The sequence below is a fragment of the Zonotrichia albicollis genome, chromosome 10, assembly GCF_047830755.1.
Source record: "Zonotrichia albicollis isolate bZonAlb1 chromosome 10, bZonAlb1.hap1, whole genome shotgun sequence".
Classification (NCBI taxonomy): domain Eukaryota; kingdom Metazoa; phylum Chordata; class Aves; order Passeriformes; family Passerellidae; genus Zonotrichia; species Zonotrichia albicollis.
Window position 1 is genome coordinate 6,369,914 of NC_133828.1, and position 20,199 is coordinate 6,390,112.

At 40.2% G+C, this 20,199-nt stretch overlaps 1 protein-coding gene across 5 annotated transcripts in view; it reads right to left on the reverse strand.

Annotated features, from left to right (window-relative positions):
• Nucleotides 1–20,199, reverse strand: part of THSD7B (thrombospondin type 1 domain containing 7B) — a 299,016-nt gene that overhangs the window by 164,529 nt on the left and 114,288 nt on the right. For all 5 annotated transcript variants that reach the window (XM_074547892.1, XM_074547895.1, XM_074547893.1 and 2 more), the window contains 3 exons: nt 19,437–19,691; nt 12,868–13,037; nt 1,125–1,280 (listed from right to left, as the gene is read on the reverse strand). In XM_074547892.1, coding sequence (XP_074403993.1) covers nt 1,125–1,280; nt 12,868–13,037; nt 19,437–19,691 — 581 coding nt within the window. The remainder of the gene's footprint in view (nt 1–1,124; nt 1,281–12,867; nt 13,038–19,436; nt 19,692–20,199) is intronic.

Genomic DNA, 20,199 nt, shown 5'->3' on the forward strand with positions numbered 1-20,199 from the left:
ATTCTGTTTCATGAAGGCATAAGGTTTTCTGATACATAATACATATCAGACCTCTTTGAAATGACATCCTATTAAACTGGAAGATTCAAATGTAAAGTGGAAGAAAAAGGTTACAGAAATAATCATAGAATTGATTACATAATCTACCTCCTTCTGAATAAAACCAAAAGTCATGTTGCTATATACAATGCAGAACTAATACACAAGTATCTTTCAGCAAGTTGTTATGTAAATGACACAGAATTCTAAGAAAAAGGCAGAAAAAAATACATGTGGGTTTTTCCTCTGACAGTCTTGGAGCAGGGGCAAATATACAGCATTAGAAGAAGCCTCACGGAAATGCTTTGGTCATGAAACAGAAAATAAAATTAAAAATAAAACATTGCAGAGAATATAACAGATCAAACTTCCACAGTTCTCAAATCAGCAAAAAGAAATTATTCAAAACAATTTAAACATTAAGTGCTTCTGCAATTATTATTATTTTTTATTATTTCGCTTTTTGTTTGAAAGTTTTTGACCAGTTGAAATCATTTCACATACTTAAGCAGTTTTCAGAAGAGCTTAATTTCTAAACAATAATATCCATTCCCTGACATGCACTCCAAGAACCATCTTTCCAACTTAGAGCCTTAGGAAAGGCTCTGTGAGGAGTCTCAATGTGTCACAGTAACAAACATGTACAGCTTTCAATTAAAATCCAGGGGAGGTTGAATTACATTTGCACATCCTTCTTCCAGGAATTTAAACCAAACCCACAACAATGAGAACAACCTCTTGGGTCCACCTGAGTCCCGATTTCAGGGCTGTGGATGCACCTCCATCCTGATACACTGCCCTGGAAACCAGGCATGCAGTAGGATTTCCAAGGGGATCAGAGAGGGGCAGCTGCTGGCCCAAGAGATCATCCTGCACAAGTTCAGTGCAGGACAAAAGCACCTGAATCAGCTTGAATAAAAATCTTACTTTTTCTTCTCACATGAATTATGGCAAAAACCTTTTAAAGGTCAGATTCCACTACGCACACCCAAGAGCTTCATCCTGTGTTAGATTAATTATTTTTTAAAAAGCACATCAGCCCCCAGTGTCCAGTGTGACAGCCCTGCTTTTGCAGTCCCGCTCACCTCTGCCTCCGTGGCGGTGCTGGCAGCTCTCGGGCAGGCAGGGACCCCACGGCGCCCACGGGGACACCGCGCACTCGGCCCGGCATGGCAGCTGGCACAGCTGGGAGCTGGCAGGGGCAGCACCCTGGCAAAGCTTCCCATCCACGGGTCTGGCAACTGAGGGAAAGGAAAAAAAAGGAAAAAAGAAAATCAAGGTTGTAACTCTGTCCTGCTGGTCTTAGTTTTCCAGAATGCACCAAAATCCAGTGATTTTTCATGGTCTTATCTCCCAGGGCAAAAAGTTAATCCTGTGTTCAGAAAGGCACTTAAGAGTTTTATCTAAACCACACTTATTCAGCAAGCCAGTTGAGACTATGCTTAGTGGTAATAAGGTCCTTTAAAACTAGATTGAGTGCTGATTTTCAGCAGTGCTGGAGTAACAAACCAGGATCCAATCCCCACATTTATGGCCAAGGAGATCTCTTCATACAGAGCTGAAGAGAAAGACACCTAAGCAGGGAACCTAAAAAGCTCCCACTGCAATTGGGAGCCAGGCAGAGGCAGGTGAGTAAATCCCAAGCACAGGGGACTCTCCCCATTTCCATGCCCTTCAGGGCTCTGCCATCTCTGGATTATGGATGCAGTGTCCAGACCTTGGGATTTTTTCATCTATTTCCACTAAAACTGAGCAGAGCTCTCAGATCATTCTACACAGACACAAGCACAAAGCACCTTTCCTGCCTGAGAGGAGAGACATTTACCTGAGCTTGCACCCATGGATCCTCTTTATCCCAGAAAGGAGCCAATCCCAAACCCTGCCAAGCTCCAGTTTAGTTGATACTGACAATGGATTTGGAAAGTTGACTCTCTTTCTATTTTCATTTATCATAAGAGATTTCTAGATTCAATTAACTTCTCTCACCTTTTTATTTGGGGCAGGGGGAGGAAGGAAAAGAAAGGGAAAGAAAGACTCTTAAATCTGTCCTCTGAGTCATTATATGATATTGCATTTCAATTACATTATGGGCTGAATTTGGCTGTCTCTTTAGATAAATCAATATCAAAGCAGTCTTTCAAAAGGCAAAGGCTTGTTTGAGTTTACTTTGCCATGGCATTACCAAGACTTCATTAATTTTTACAGCTACTGAGTTTGTTTTATCCTCATTTTTATTTTTCATGTCTGTTTTTCTTTGCTTCCATGCATGGAATTGATTTTAAAAGAATTTGTAAAAACATGCCCAACATATGAGTAATCTTTCGTTTTTCTGATATTACACCATTTTCTTCAAAATTAATCATTTGAAGAAAAACACTTTTTTTTTTTTAGACACAAGAATTTAACATTCTCAACTTTGAATTCTGATTTGCACATCCTGAAGCTGAGTTGAGACCTATCAGTCTGAAGTGATGTTCAGACCAATATCAGTGCTTATGATTCCAACTCATCAGAATAATAGGATTAAACAATAGTGTGATTTAATTTTAAGCTGAAAGATAATATATTGGTAAAAAAGACCATTTTCTGAATGTTTTCTCAGACCCTGTAAGGCCTTTGACATGTTCATTTAAAGATTAGAACAAGGTGGCATAAATCCAATTCACCTGAATGCTCACATAAAGAGACCTTTTCTAGAAACCTTGCAAGTGAAGTGACAGACAGAATGAGATAAATATTAGAGTTTTAAGGATAAGAGTATTTATTTTACCAAGAAGTCTCATGCATGGCTTAACCTGCCTCTCAGCATCAAGCTTTACAAAACTGTATCAGTTTTCTGGAAGTTCACTCAGAGAAATGAAAGGAAATAAAACTGAGTACAAATGGTCAACTCAAGGAATAAAGTCCAGTCCTGCTTTGCTCTAACTCAAGGTGTTTTTGCCAGGAATGGCTCTTCCCTCCCCAATGATTTTTAGGTTGTTTCTATACTGAATTTAACTATTTAAATGTGGAAGCCTAGATACAGCTGGATGGTTCTCCTGCTTTGAAAACCAACCAGTGCACCCAAGATGATTTAAAATTGATTTTGGATTAAAAAAATCAAGAAAAATTGATTACAAAAAGTCAAAGGGGCTACCATTCATCCCACATTCATGGATGACTTCTTCCCATTCTGATGGAAATTCCTGCCTCCTGCCCCCAACCACCCTCCTGCTCCTCTTCCTTTCTTGGGCTGATGCCCTGTTTAATTCCAGCCCTGGGAGCTCTTTTCCCAGGAAATGTTTCCCATTTGGCACTGGAATAAGGCTGCTTGTTTGCTCACTTCCTTACATAGTTCTTTGCATTCTATAAAAGGTAAATCAGAAAATACCATTCTGATCAAATATCCAAATACATTCCGAGTCAGTGCCAGCTTCTGCTCCTCACTCTACACTGACTGCAGTCCTCCAGTCAGTCTTCAGGAATAAGACCAGAACAAAAAACCCAAGCTGTAATGATAAATGCATATACAATGCCATCCTTTTCCAACACCTGGCAGGTATAGAGAGACAGTTTCCACCCAGAGTGACAGGATGAACCAGCAGGGTCCTCTTTAAAACAGAATTTCATTCCTTCTTCAGCCATTTGATTAAAAACTCGGGTTTCTATCTGGTTTATTTCAAAGCTTAATGTGATTTTCTACTGTCATTCTTTTATACTCTAACAAATTTCTCTTTTTTTTTAATTATAAAGGAATGATAAGGGGAAATGTTTCTGTGAACCCTTTAAATGCCAAAATTCTCACACACTGCAGCCTCCAAATGGCACAGGCAGCCTGGCTGGGCATGTCCTGCTCAGGGAACAAACCTGACATTATGTCTAGGATAAATGAACAGAGCCGCCAGGTGTGTCTTTAGGAATGGGCCAGCCTTCTGATTTCGTTCAATAATTGACTCTGTAGTGGCATTTTCCTGCATTCATACAGAAAAAGTGCTTTTTGTGTAATTATTTTCCTTGGAACAACCTTAGCCACGTTTTTGGAGGAAGGTGAAAGGCAGAAGCCAGGAAAGCAGAGTGGGAGGGGGAGGAAACATCTCTGATTCAAGTAGCAGCTTATTTATGACACTTGTTCATACCTTTTAAAATCCTGTGTTCTTCCCAATCTATAGAATAAACTTGAAAAAGCAATCAAGTACTAATCTGGCAGCCTCTGAAACATTGCACATTTCTATAGCTGTTATATTGAATCTATCCTTTATAAATGCAACTGCAGCTGTTCCCAGCACCAGTGTCTTGCCTCAAGTTTGAATTTTACTATTTGCTGTTATTTTCAGGTTATTGCTACCAGCAGGAGATAATAAATTGGGTTCTAAAGTGTCTTGTTTCCCTATATATTTTTACTGAGGTAATGATTTGGAGGAAGAGGAAATCAGCTCTGATATGATTATTTCCATAATGCAATTTTAAGCCAATAAATAAATTATCTTTGAATAGAGTCATGTGGACAGATCCTTGCAGGCACACATACTCACACTATGTTAAAAGCAATGCTGACCAAACAAGAGGCAGAAATGCATAGGATGGCATTTTATTTGCAGGGGGTCCTGTCAAATATGGTTTTTCAACTCCTCAGGAGGTAAATAACACTTTTTTCCTGGACTTTAACTACATTTTCCTTTTACAGTGAAAACCCAAGTATTTTTTAACTAAAACCAAAATGAGATTTTTCTAAATATCACTAATATATCTGGAATACACACAAAGATTATCAGGTTTGCCTCTTACATATTTCAGGTAATACTCAATTCTCAAGGCAATAAATCCAAATGTTTACCATATGGCAAAACTAATCCAAATTGAAGATTGCCAGGATACAAGGCAGCCACGAGAAAGGGATGGCATATCCTTGTGAAAGCTCTTACTGCCTTTGCTGGGACTTATAAACCAAAGACACTTGGATCAATACAAAGGGAAATGACTTGAGAAAACCACAGAGGAGCGAGTTATGTTATAAAAACACCTTCATGTGTAAAACACAATAGGGGTAAACCCAGCACAACATTTGCAAGCAATTTCTCTAACCTGAAAGACATTTTTATTGCAAAAACAAAACACTGCACAAGGGAAAAGTGGTGAATGCCATCTGACCAGCCTGGAAATGGCACCAACCCCAGTCCCTTGCACCCCTCCATTAAGGGCCTAATGCACCCCATGTCTGATGGAAAGGGTTCCTTTATGCTTTCAGGAAAAATCAATTAGTTTTGAAGCCACTAAGTACAAAGTTGGAGGCCTATTTTCAATTAAAATCCATTTAATAGACAAGGAACAACGTATGAATAGAAGGCTAATCACAGCATGAAAGAGGGTTAATAGTGGATTGCCAAGAGCAACAATGGCTTAATGCATTTCAGAACAATAAAAATCCTCACAATTTTATTAAAGTGACACAGACAAAAAGTATCCCTGTGTCCTCCCTCTGCTGCTCAACAGGACTATGATCTCAGCTGGGATACTGCATTGTTTTGCTACAGCAGAACTTGTGGAGATTAACAACACTCTACATATCTGGCAAACATTCAGAGTGAGCACGGGGCTCCCCACCAGCAGCCACATGACTGAGCAGATCAGAGGTGACAATTCATTAACTGTGTCCAGGAAAAACAGCAGAGGCAACAGGGATGCTGGGATGGCAGCAAAGCCAATGATGGAGAGCAAAAAAAAGATTCTGCAGGATATTTGAGCCTTTTGGCTGTTAGCCAGAAAATGTTGAAAATCGCTGGAACAGACCACCAGACAGGGTGAGAGACAAAACAAGGAAAACAAGGAAGGAAACCTACGAAACAGGAAGAAAATCCATGAAAACTTCATGAAAGCCTTGTAAGAGTGTGAGCTCTGCCCACTGCTGTGTTCAGCATTCATTCCATGTCACAGAAAAATGAGGGCCTTTGCCAGGGTCGAGCCATTTGTCGGTGAGGGGAGACTCAGACACTCAATATGAGTGATAAGCAAATTCTGTTTATTGAAGAGAGCATCAGACACTTATACAGCGAGTAATAAGCTTATGAATATTCTGTAAGCTAAGCAATCTATTGGTTAAACTATACTATCAACTCTTCCTCATTCCTTAGGGGTTACATCTCTCTTTTCTCATGTCTCTTTCACTGTTTGTTATCCTACCACAACTAGGCCCAAGAACACTGCTATCTGTGCAGGTGCAGGACTTGGAATTACCCATGGTTTTGTACTTTTCCATTTTCTAGCAGCTAAACTCCCAACAATTCCACAGGAAGGAGGAACCTCTTCTGTGAGTGGCACAACAAAAGCCCCTCTGTGGATGTGCCTGGGACACCGGGATGTGGCACAGGCGGCCCAAAGCTGAGCTGGTGACTCGGATGCTGGGAGCAGCCAGGCTGGCCTTGGCACACAAACTGCATTTATCTCCACTGTCCCCTGCTCCAGACACCTCTGGCTTCCTCCTCTCTCCCCAGTGTCCCAGTTTGTGGCGCAGCCTCGTGCACACAAATCCTTTTAATTTTTCATCTCTCTCCCTGTTATTGTCTTAACACAATGCAGCTCCCCAGCCTCAGAACAGCAGCAGGACAAAATTACACAGAACAAACCATCACTGTCTGGGAGGGAATTAATCCAGTGGCAGGAAATAATTATAAAAACACAGATGCAATTAAAATGTTAGCTTGCAAAGATAAAAGCCTGGACTAAAACCTAGAATCTCACGTGAACTCACTGGGCAACACATTATTTGCTGCATACCACAGCCAGCTAAACAAATTCAGGCATTTATAAAGTGATAACTATTCAGGGTCATAGCAAATAGCTTATTGACAAAAAAAAGGCATATTTTTTATAAGGCACCTCTTAAAAGGCTCATTTTTTTTCACTGTCCAAGTCTTTTTAAACATTATTCACTTCATTTTAGTTTAATTAAAGATATGAAAGAATTAAAATTATTGGACCTCTGAAAGACATTAGGGAAAATGGTTTTTTTTCTTTCTTAATGGATTCAAACTCAAATTTTTGAAATGCACATTTAAATACCACTGTCAAGCACTACAACAATCTGAATAAAATCATTTCCTCTCCTGCTTCTACAGGGTTTCCCCTGAAGAAGCCAGCTGTTACATATTTATTTTTCCATTATGTGAGTTGTATCTCATAAATCTGCTCAGCATTTGGTGAGCTTACAGATCAATAACTTGGCATCACAGCAATATAAATCTGATACAGACTTCCCTGAATATATTTCACACTTCAGAGGTGTATTTCTCATCTTTTCAAGCCAATACAGCCATCCCAGTGATAAATAACTAGTTTGGGATGAGAGGGATCCTTAGGGGGGAGAGGTTTCACCTGAGAATCTGCCTTCTAGCTGATTCAGGTCAGCCAAGCTCCAGGCTGGATGCTCCTGTTGCTGCACCAGGAGCAGCTCAACAAAGCTTTTTTCACACCACTGCTGACCATTATTTCTCTCCCTCCTACAGTCCTAGTCAAGTTTTCTCATTACTAATATATTCTAACCTATTCCTTTTCAATTTCATAAACCAGACAAGGAAAACAGGATTTAAACATCAAAGTCCTAAAATTCTAATTTCCATAGAGTAAATTAATCTTCTCATTCCTGCAGTTTCACCAGCATAAATTTACAAAAAAAAAAAAAAAAAAAGTGTGCACACTCCACACAGAGTTCACTCCAACAGGGCATAACCTGCATTAACTCCTAAACTCCACAGGCAGCTTATCTTCATCAACACAGTCCTTTGTATGCAGGATGCACATCCAACATGCAGGATGGCAAAAGCCATAAATGACAACAACCTGCACAACCAACTTCCACTTCCTGAAGAGCTGGACCTGGTGCTCCACAAGAAAAGGGATGGTGGAATGTTCAAACTGGGCTTTCCACTGGCACTGTCCTCTTCCCAAAACCAGAGTTTCCTGAACAGATGCCACATGCACCAGTTTGAAACACTAATCCCCCAGGAGACACACATTGGAAGGTCATGATTCAGAGCAGAACAAAGAGCTTGCAGGGAAAAAATTGTGGCATCCTCATTAGGAAGCAGAGCAAAGGAGGTAAAACAGCACATTTTGGAGCTAAATAAGACAATAGGGCAGAAAGAAAGGGAGGAAAATAAATAGAGAATAACATATCTACGAAAGGACTCCTCAAATCAATCTCTGTGCAAGTCTAAAAAGGCACCAATATCTGAAAAACAAAACACAAGGCCAAAATATTTCCCATATGGGAATCAAGAAGAGTCTGAAAAAAACACTCATCAGATAAGAAAGGAATAGGCAATTTTGTCTATCAGCAGCAGGGAGAAAGTTCAATATTTTGAGGAAAACAAGAATGCATAAAGGCCATAAAATAATCATTTTGAGACTCGTAGAAGTAGGACTTAGATGAAAGTGCAGGGGACCAGTTTCAGCTTCAGACCATTTTGTGATTCTGCCAGTAAAGGGGCTTGTAAGACAAAACTACATAAGGGAATACACAGAGGGATGGATCAGAGAGTAACCATTAGACCTGAACAGGTACTTGAGGATTTTCCAAGTCCTCAGCTGTAAACAGACTAAAGGAGGTTTTGCTGCTACAGCTGGCGACACACAAGTTTATAAAAAACCAATCTGATGTAAAATGAACCAGGTGGAATTGTATCCTAAAAATAAAGCAAAAATTAGGATAGGGGAACTGCAGGGGAGTAAGGCAAGGTACTATGTCTGCTAACAGGTGAGGGTTGAATGTCTCTCAAAGGAAAGAGGAATATAAAAATAATAGAGACTTCTGCACAAAATAGTTTTGAAGGGTAACACTAAAAGCTGTCCAAAAACAATGAAGGCACAACTGTGTCACATACCTGCTATTGAAATTAAAGCTCAAATAAAAACAAATACATGGAGACAAATATGATCAACTCATTAAGCAAAAAAACGTAAACAAAACTTTAGAGCCTTGCACAGGCATGAGAATTTTATGTGGATTTTCAGATGTAATAACAAAGATTAAGAAGACAGGAACCTGCAATGATTTCTGCTGAGCAGGTAGTAAGAGATACATTTTATTAGCCAAATTTACTATGCAGAGTAAACAATAAAGAGGATTCAAGGAAGCAAAGCCTTATTTCAAAGGTCTTTTCAGTCCTATAATTAAAACTTAAGCAGACAGGCTCCCAAAACACTCTAAGAAAATTCTGAAAGCAAAGATGTGAATTTGATCTCATTCAAACAAGTAAAAAAGGAAAAATGTCAAGATATATAAGGTACAAATTTTATGGAAGAATGACAGGGCAGACAGAACCCTAGTTAGAAACCTACAGAAAATATGGAAAGAGCAGCAATCCCAGCCACTAGAGACAGCAGGTAAGTAGTTCAGAGAAGAGAGGAAATACTTCTGGAGTATTTTATAGAGACTGCCATCTCCCAGACTACTGAGAAAGAGATACAGTTTCCAGATAAAGCCAAAAAGCAAAATTAATTAGAAAACAGAAAGATACTCCCTGGTCTTCAGAAAAGAAGGTAAAAAGAAAATTAAATCTAAGAACTACATATGTTTATTAACTGTTTGAACATAGATACAGACCAGTCCCAGATTCTAAGAGAAATTTTCATTCCCATATCACTGGAATAATTTATTGAGAGGAGAGCTGTACTGCCAAACAAGGAGAGGTTTCATAAACAGATTGTTGCATAATATTCTTCAATACCAGATGTCTTTTTTTGTTAGTATACAGGGATTGTTAGTTAGTGATATTCACCCAGATCAATTAAAATTTATTATGGATCAATACATTTCAGATAAAATTTCATAAAACCCCAAAAATCTTCTCTCTTTTTGTAAGCCCAGTTATAGAGGAGAAGAAAGCATGTTTGTCCTATGGTAGCAGTGTCTGGCTTTCAAAATAAATGTGCATCTCTACTTTGCTTAAGAGAGTTTTCATATGAGTGAACAGACTTAATTTTAAAAAGAAGTACAAAGAAGGGTGGTCACTACCATTCCTACAGTTTGTTCCAAAAATGGGATTCCAGGCAGAGGGATGAAGGAATATCACAGTTGAAGGGCAGAAAGGGCTGTACCACAAGCAGCTCACTTCCATATTCTGTGCTACTTTTTGTGCAAAATGTGTCTCCTCTTTAAAAGCAACATCATTTCAAACACACAGATTTGCTACTTCCATCTCTGGAATTACTAGATTACAACATCTTTGTGAAAATTAAGCATTATAAATTTTAACATGTTAAAATTCAGTGAGATACTTAAAGACAGCAGGATCTGTAGAAATGTAATCATGTTAAAGTTCAGCCTAAATTAACAAAAGCCTCCCAGGTGAGGAGGGATTGGACTCCTTGGACAGAACAGTCAGCATTAAAATCAGCACAGTCTCTTCACTTAGGGTTACCTACATTCACAGACCTCTGAACTGCACAGCACTTTACACATATACCAATGTAAATTCAGCTGTAACAGCCTCAGAATGCAGGAATATTACCAAGCACTTCAAAGACTGCAATATCTTTTCCTTCCAAATACTCATATTAATAGCATGAACATCCTCCTCAAGGCTTAGGAAACATATAACTTCACTTGGAACAAGACAGGGATTTCTTAGTTAGGTCACCTCTTGGGGGAGAAAAATATGAAATCTTATCAATGCATTTCTTAAAGTAATACCTGAGTGAGAGTTTTCCATTTTCAGTGTCTTCAAGTTGGAACCTTATAATCAAAATACAGAAAGATTTCAGTCGACTTAACCTTCTGAACAGCTGATATATAGGGGCTCAAGGAAACAGGTGCTTCCTTTCCAAACACACATTTTAATAAAAGAAGAAATAGATGGGAAGACTAGGCAAATAAAAAAATGGGAGAGACATCCTTGGGGGATAAAAGAGCTTTGAGCAGTATGTATAAACACATCACAGATGGTACCTGTCTCCAACTAGGATTCAACATATTGTATCCCAGAATGCTGCTGGAGAGACCACGGGACAAAATCTTCTTTCACATATGTCATTGGGCCCAGCTCCAAATTCTCTTTGGAAGTAACCAGAAGAATAACAACTGTGATGGATGGTAATGTTCCATTAGACTTGCTTGTTTGACTCCTGAATGATCCCTTTAAGGACACTCAAGAGGTGAAGAAAGAAAAATTACTGTGCTTTTGATGGTAGCAATTAGACACTATATTTGCTTATACATAGAGAATTAATTTCTTCATCTTCTCATCACTGGAAAATTGGTACAGTAAAAGATGAGATAGTGATAAATAAAACCATTCTGCCAGTTCTGACTGCCAAACGAAAAAAGCAAAAATATATGTAATTCTTTATTTATTCAAAGAACAAAAATTAGTCAGCTAGTAAATGAGACACACTGAATATTATGATGAGGATGGGATGAGGAGGGATAACAGGGAAGGCTTTCCCTGTTCCATTTGCATGTCACTGTGCTGACAGTAGATGGGATTTTCACTTTCCAAGCATTACTGTACATCTGCACTACTGCTTTGAAATTACTGTAATAGTTTATAACTAGTACAATTGCTCTGCACAGCTGGGTTTTTCCAGCTGACTATATGAATTTTTCTTTTAAAGATTAGAAGTGTAAATACAAGGAAGAGATATCCCAGGGTTTGTGGGGTTTTTTTAGTTGAGGAGAGGGCTTGCAACTTTTAAGCTGAACTGAACTTTGAGCAAGGGAAAAATCTGCAGGTAGGTCACACACTGGGTATGCAGCACCACTCTGGTCATGAGATCTGTAAATGCTCAAGGAATTCAGAGGCACTCCTCTAGTCTTGCTGAGAAATTCACAATTCTGACAAAGTATAAAGTGTGAATGAAGTCAGTTCAAGCTCTCTGCTCACCAACCTGCCTCACAGTGGCTGCAAGGAACACAGGAGAGCTCAGAAGGATAAAGAAAGTCAATAAATGCCACACACCTTTTATCAACAGCACTTTGCTAACTCTGAAAGTCCACACTTGTGTGGAACAAGAGAGAGGAGTTGTGCTGGGAGAGCACAGGAGTGCCAGATGTCTGGGAGAGGTGAATCAGCCACTGTGCATGGACTGAATAAAAACAGGCCTGGTTTTCCATGACCTCAGAGTATGTGAGGGATGCTGGGACACACACTGGGCATCCAGGAAACTCTTGCTTCTCCTCTCTAAGTAAAAAAATCTAAGATACAATACTGTGTTGTTATTATCTTACATCTCAGCTCAAAAACGCCTTCTGCAAGAGCACCACATTGAGTAAATAAAACAGCCTATGATGAATTATTCATTGTGAATCTGTAACTACTTATTATTCTTCTAAAGGAAATATAACTCACTTCCAGTGTCCAAAACCCGTCTGTCTGCTCAAAAGTTGTGACAATATTATTTTTGCTTTCCCCTTCAAATCACAAGAAAGATTGTGTATCAGCCTGAAGCAGAGGCTAAAGCCATATCCGGAATGGTGTGTGACAACCTGTTTTATATTCTAAACTAAGACTACACTACAGATAAGTGCACTCAGCTACCAAGGGGCTGGGTTTCCTGATATATGACAGAAGAAGAAAAGTCAACTCCAAGCATAATTTAGTTCCTTCATCCTTTGTAACTCTCCCAATGAAGCGAACAACAGAACTGGCAGCAATTCATCCCCGGAGGCTGCGGCTCCTGGCAGCTCCTCAGGGCTCCCTCTGGTGCCCACAGCACCTCCCTGTGTGAGCGTGGACACCAGGAGGGCACCAGCAAGCTAAAGGCCACCAATGACTCCATGTTTTTAACTTTTTTCTTGCTGTTTCTCCCACTGAGATGCACTCAGGCCAGCGTTTCAGAGCGCCCCTGCACACGCACCCTCCTTGGGCCGGTGTGTCCCCAGCTCCACGACGATCTGGGCGCAGTACACCACCCGTGTCTGGATCCCACCTCCACAGAGCCCTGCCTGCTTCTGCTGCTGAGGCTCCTGCTGGTCAAGGAGCAGAGACACTTGGCAAGCTTTCCATTCCGAAGTCCTCCAGGCAAACCTTTGGGAATAGAAAGAGAATGGGTAAAATTAGTTTTGAAAGACTACAGGTAAGTAGAGGTACTTTATTAGATGACAAAATACAATTGGTTTAATCTTTATAGCAGCACTTTCCTATCCAAAACAGGGAAGGTTTGGAAACATTTTGAGTGTTAAATTTACATAGGTTAAGTATGTGCTATTTGTCTGGAGCACTTGTGTAAAACTTTTGACAGAGCACCAATCTCCAAAGCGTTCTGAAGCACTAAATCATCCTGACAGCACCTCTGAGCACAGAGTAAAAAATGAGTGAAGATTAAGAGGTTTGATTAAGTGTGAACAGTAGTTTTCAAACATGTGTCTCAAAGCACTAAACCACCCCTCTCTGCCAAGAGCTGAACACCTCACTCTGAAACGCCTCTAACAGCTGAAATCCTGCATTTGTCAATGGAGATCCAAGCGCTTGCAGCTTTTCCACAGGGGGCACCTTTCCATGTGCCCAAAGTCCAGCCAGTTCCTTCAAGGGATTGGCTAAAGCCTCTCAGTTAATTCCATTTTCCACAAGTTGTGAAACATAACAAGCTCGAGACAAAAAATATTTTCATTCTATGTTCCACTCACACCTAAAGAGCATTAAAGGTTCTCAAGGAATTACGACATTTTGGGACACAGGTAGGTGAATGCTGTACAGACAACAGTTGTTGGTGTGTATCAGCTTAAATGCCAGGAAGAACTTATTAAAACCACAGGGAAAACAGTGCTGTCTATCCATGGAAAGCAGAATTTATTTCCCTATCATGACTGAAAATGCAGAGCATACTTCTAACACAATTGTTTCCACAGGCAGAGTTCACTTTGATTCACAGGTCACAGTCTGAGAGGAGTAAATAAATAAGAGCCCAAAGTCTTCCCAAGCTTCCCAAACACAAATCTCAGGCAATACTGTTTTTATAACCAATCTGTTCACACTTGTGCTGCTTTATGCCTCCACTCCTCTAAATTTCCTAGTTTATTTTTACCACAGAATCTTTGGGCTTTGTGTAATATAAACTATGTAAAATAATTTCCCTCCTTTATTCTCAAGACAAATACTCTCCTTTTACAGCAGATCCACAGTTGTTAAAACTACATATGCTCCTTAACTGCTGACTGATCACTGTAAACTCAAACACAGTGGGGTGTCTCTGCACAAAAAGCCTTCCACATCATAATTCTGTTTATTCTCCACAGTATCTGCTCCTCACAGCTATGGCAAGCAAACCTGCATCTCAAAACTATATGAAAAACAAACACACTAGTTAGAGTACACGTGTTCTCTTAACTTACTTTGTGAATGAATTTTTTTTGTGAATGATTTTTTTTTGGCCCCAAATTTTGTAATGTATTCACAAAAAACATTTGCAAATACTGCCAATCACTTGCGTTTACAGGTACTGTTCAGATGAGCTGTCATGCTCTCTTAAATAACTCACAGCATCTTGTGCAAATCTGGATACACTGACAGGGTTCATTACCCCCAAAGAAAATAATAAAGAGCACGCTTTTCACATGACAAGTATCAAATACCTAACTCCCACAACATATAAAGCACAGTCATGAATTCCTCTTCTCGCTAGTTCCTTTTGGGAATTCCTAATCCCATTTCTTGGGCCTGCAGTGTTAAATGCAACCATAAAGGCAATGAAGAGTGCTCTTCAGCAAACACCAGGTGAAGGGGATTCCTCCTCCACATCCCTTCAGAAATCTGTGCTTTTCAGGTCTACTTTTGAAATTAAAATCTTAAATTTAGAACACATGCATCTTTCCACAGCCATGGACATAATTGTTTTAAAGAAGTATTTCTTAAAACAAAAATGGACTAAGGTAAAACTCATTATCAATATCTGATTTAGGAAGTCAGCTGTGAACTCTAGATCCTAAAGACTCATTTCCAGAGGTGTGAGCATCTGCTTCTCCTATTCAGTGTGAGCTGCGGGAATTAACACCTATGAAAATTAGGCCATCGGTGATTAAAATTATGCTAAATAACTAAATCTGAGCTCAGAGAGATAATTAAACTTCATCAGCTCTTGAATTAAAAAGAAAAAAAAATCCTTTATATATTCTCCCAGAGTAACTTGTGTGGGCATGTGCAAGGACAGCCCTCCAGAGTGCCACTGGCACCAGCTCCAAGCCTCAGCCCTGTCTGCTCCCACCTGCACATGTCCAGTGCTCCAAAAACAAATCCTGACCTCCAGGCATAAAAAGGGACACATTTCCATAGCCATTAACAAGCCCACCAGGAGGTCAAAGGGCTGAAGGGCACTGCCCAAGTGTAACTCCAGAGCCTTTGAGCACAGTTCACTGCACTTCCTCTCCAGTCTTTACTACTTCACACCAATACCTTATCTTTAATTTGGGCATAATAAACCTCATTTACAAAGTAATACCATCACACCTGTATCTCAGAAATAAGCCTTTTTTAAAAAATCAAGTCTTAAAACATTCCCATTTTCCATCATTTAACTTCTGAAAAGCTTTGAATTTCCAACAAAGCAAAGAGTTTCTGCTATATCCCTGTCTTGTAACGTAGCAACCACAACCAAAATAAATGATATGAAGACATAATCATAATTCTGGAAAATCTATCTATTCCCAGTGAACATGAAAGCAACAGATCAAGGATAAAAAAGATATAATACATTGTTTTAAAACTCATGACTTGGTGACAGTTTTGAAACAAACAAGGGCTCAATATCTTTCCGATTTACAGCAACCCTCAGTCTCTTTAGTCTATAGGACTTATGCTCTTAGTGTTTACCCAAGTTTTATACCTGTATATACCCATTCACTTTAATTGAACTATCCCAAATTTATATCACAATAAAAGAAAGTAGAATCACCTCCTATGTGTTTAAGCTTTTTAAGCACTTAATCCTTTCAGAACAAATAACCAAAGGTAAAACAAAGCACAAAGCTCTGGAGTCTTATATGCAGTTAAAGTGTTTTATTTTCTTGCATTTAGACTATTGATTATAGATGTTATTGTGAACTTCAGCCATAAAATTAAAAGCCCTTCCCATTTAACAGCAAATTTACACCTGTGCCACCTACCTGTGATGGGACCTTTAACTTGTAGCTTTGCCATGGGCATTGAGGTTATATTTAACTGAGCAGTTCTGAGGCTTAAAGTATTTTTGTCATCTCTGGAGCCTTTTAGGAGACTGGAACACAACCTCACCCACTTCTCTCTGAGGAGTACAACTCTGCAACCTCTTAAGCTGCTGCTTTTTCATGTCAGTGGATGAAGCCCACACTATGTGCCTTCATGTAGTCAGGGGTGCTCTCTGCCCCTGCATTAAAAACAGCCTCTAGAAAATCATAAAAATCACAGACTGGTTTGGGCTGGAAGGGACCTTGAAGATCATCTCATTCCAACCCCCTGCCAAGGGCACAAACATCTTTCACTATCCCAGGTGGCTCCAAGCCCCATCCAACCTGGCCCTGGACACTTCCAGGGTTGGAGCAGCCACAACTTTGCTGGGCACCCTGTGCCAGCAACTTACCACCATCACAATGAAGAATTACTTCCTAATAGTCTTCTAAATATAATATTAATTTTTTGTTAAACCCTTCCCTTCTGCTCAGCAACTTGTTCTGGTCTATGTCCTAGCCCATTTTCTTTGCTATGGCTGAAGCATGCTGTAGAAAATTCTTGCCCTAAAACTAAAGGAAAGACTACTTGTTTCCAAATCAAGCTAAAAAAAAAGAGATGTTTTGTAGGAACTTGGAAAGTAAACAGCAGTTTTACCTTAAAGGATTTAAAACCTAATCTGATTAGGCAAACAGAAAAAAAGAAGGAGTGGTTTGTGTTGAGACCAGACAAATGAAGGAGAGCCTCTTTTATTTCTGCTACTGAAGCTCCTTAAATTCATCATCTTCATTTAAGGGGTAGAAAGAAAAGATCATTGTTTGGCAAGCCTCAGCAAACTACAGATGAAATGGCATATATTAATTGGGGGAAAAGCATAATCTTTCTAGGTTTACCCTAACAAGAGAATGCGGTCAAATAAGGAGAACAGAAACATCTAAAGTTTTTTGTATTATTTCACAAGGATTAACACTACATCTCTCTATGCCTGGAAAGCTGGTGATTTCCAATCTGAGCTATTTCCAGTAGCTCAGTCACCAATTCCCAAGGACCAACACCAAATCACCAGGCTGCAAACTGAAATATGGACCAATAGCAACCTTTACCAACTGCTGAAACCTAAATAACATACATTTTTCTTACTTCTGTTCATTAATACAAAATCCTGGTCCCCACAGCCTTACATCCAGTAGACACAGCACATACTGCAATATTATGGATTTTCATTCTCGCTTGTTTCTTTATACAGAGTGAATCAATCAAAGTCTAGTAACCAGGCACTGCTGTAAAATTCTCCTGCACAGTGTGAGAAGGTCATAGCCTACCACCTGCATTTAGAGATATTACATCCCTAGAAATAACTATTAACTAAATACCAGAGTTGTACTTTTTAATATTTTCAGCTAAATGGCTTTATTAACCTGCAAGTTTAATGTTATTTTTCTGAGCTAGCACATTAGAGTTCATCCTCACTCATGCAGGTGCTGCCCTGGAGGTGCTGCCTCAAGGTAGAGAGGCATAATGGGATGGGGAAGGTTTCAGAGCTCACAGGCTCATGAAAACCTGGGCACAGCAGCAAAGCACTGAAAGAACAGATTTCCCTTCTATACAGAGAGAGAGGCACCTACAAAAATTATCAGTGGTTTGCAGGTTCTCACCTTTTGTGCTCTCCTGGCTCTACACAACCGTTTGCCCTTCAATACAGTGCAATGTCAAAAAGGGGAAGTGAGAAACCAGGGACAGACCCACGTCTGTTCACTCCCTGATTAACTTCCAGCCAGTCTCCCCCCATCAGGAATCACCTGCACCCACGCTCCTGTATAAAATCAGCAAGACAATGTGTTAATCTATTGTCTTTGAAATTGATGTGCACTTGGGCAGGAGCAAAAATCACTCTGTAAGAGCCTTTCCTTAGAATGTAATCAAGCGACAGAATATTTTTTTTATATTTCCTCTCTTCTGCTAGCAGGGTGCATAAAAATGATCAGCATTTGATTTTGAATGAGCCCAGTGATACAGAGACACTTTTACAGGTGAAGCCTTTCTAAGAAATGTATCTTGCAAAGGCTTTATAGAAGGTTTTGGCAGTATCTGGCAAAAGCCCCAGAAACTCATGACTTGAGCACTGAACAGCTCTCCTATTAAACACACTCATTCACAGACAGGGAGATTTTTCTGCACGCATATAAAATTCTATCAATCCCAAAGCATTTTACAGTCAATCTCAGAGCATGTCTCATGAAAAATCAAGCAACATTTCATTTTCTTAGCAAAGCACACTATCGAGCTCCTCTGCTAGCCTGGCCAAGCATAATGGACTTGCAGACCAGAAAGGTGAGATCCTCTCCTTCACACCACAAACCAAGCAAGCTCTCAGGGACTGCCAAGTTTCCCATTTCAAGAAGCACACAGAGGGAAGCTGAGTCCAATCTATTACCTCTGAGCAGCTCCCATCTTCCTCAAGCAAGACTAGGATTTTTTTATGGGGAGATGAAGACGAATCATTAAATCTTATGTAAAAATTAAAATTTCAAAGCCAATAAAAGCTCAGCCATGGAGACCTGCCCAGTCTCTGCACAGCTGATGAAATTCTCTGAAACAGCAATCAGGACAAAAGCCATTTAGAGAACAAGAGCGACTGCTCTCAGTTTTTAAAATATGATAAATGTGAACTACATATGAAACGTAATGGGTCCAATTCAAATTTATTTCTACACATAACTGTAATTATTGTAATGGGAATAATGAAAATAGCAATAATTAAAAGAGCATTAGACCCATAATCACAGCTAACAATGACCAAATCGATGATCTCTCCAACATGGAGAAAGCACCACTTGCTCTCCATGCACAAGCCGAGCAGGGAGGAAATGCAGGGGCTTCTTCACTTCCAAAACCTGGGGGAGAAGCATCTCTGGCTATACCTGCCCAGTCTCTGCACAGCTCATGAAATTCTCTGAAACAGCAATCAAGACAAAAGCCACTTCAGAGAGCAAGAGCGACTGCTCTCAGTTTTTAAAATATGATAAACGTAAACTACATATGAAATGTAATGGGTCCAATTCAAGCGTAGAAATAAATTTAACTGTAATTATTGTAATGGGAATAATGAAAATAGCAATAATTGAAAGAGAGTATTAGTAACAATAAATAATACCAATAATCCCAGCTAACAGTGGTGACATGGAGAAAGCACCACTTGCACCCCTCTCCATGCACAAACCGAGCAGGGAGGAAATGCAGGGCCTTCTTTACCTCCAAAACCCGGGGTAGAAGCATCTCTGGCCATACCTGGGGCAGGGCTGCAGCGGTGCCTTCCCTCCTGCAGAGCAGGCCTCCCTCTCCTCCAGCTCAGGACAGGGCGCCCCGGCGCCCACGGGCACGCTCCGCACGCGGCGGCGCCGGCTGCGCAGCCCCGCGGCCACGCTGCCCCAGCCACAGCTGCGCCAGCAGCGGCTCCACGGCGACCACTCGGACGTGGCACAGTCCTTGGGGACGACACAGGACCTGGAGGTCACGGGGCTCGCGGGGTCTGGCAGGCAGAGGCTGCGGTAAGAACACAGGACAACAGCTGAGGAGGTCTCGCTTCATGAGCTTCTTTTCCAAGCCATACTCCCCAAAAAGAAATCCATGGTCATTCAGTCAGAAGATCTACATCAACACCAGTGCAATGGGAATAAGAGAAGTTTGAATGCAGGGCACATAACACATTTTCAATGAGCTCTGGGTGCAAACTTGTATGCTGAGTACTTTGTAAATATTGTATCTCATTTATCTTGAGTTAAAACAGATGCACAAAGCATTATATTTGCCCCGTGTAGCCAGAATTTCACAGCTCGTCCTGGATGGAAAACAAAATCCAAGCCCAAGAGAAATACTGCCAGAGGTAACCATTCCAACATCACACACACAGGACTAGATGTTCTCCATCCATCCATCCATCTGAGCAACTCTGCTCTTTCAAGACCTAATTAATCCCATAAGAAAGGTCTCAGTTCCATGAGGCTGTTACCAAACATGTGCTGTCAAACAACATCAGAGGGTTTTCTAACCT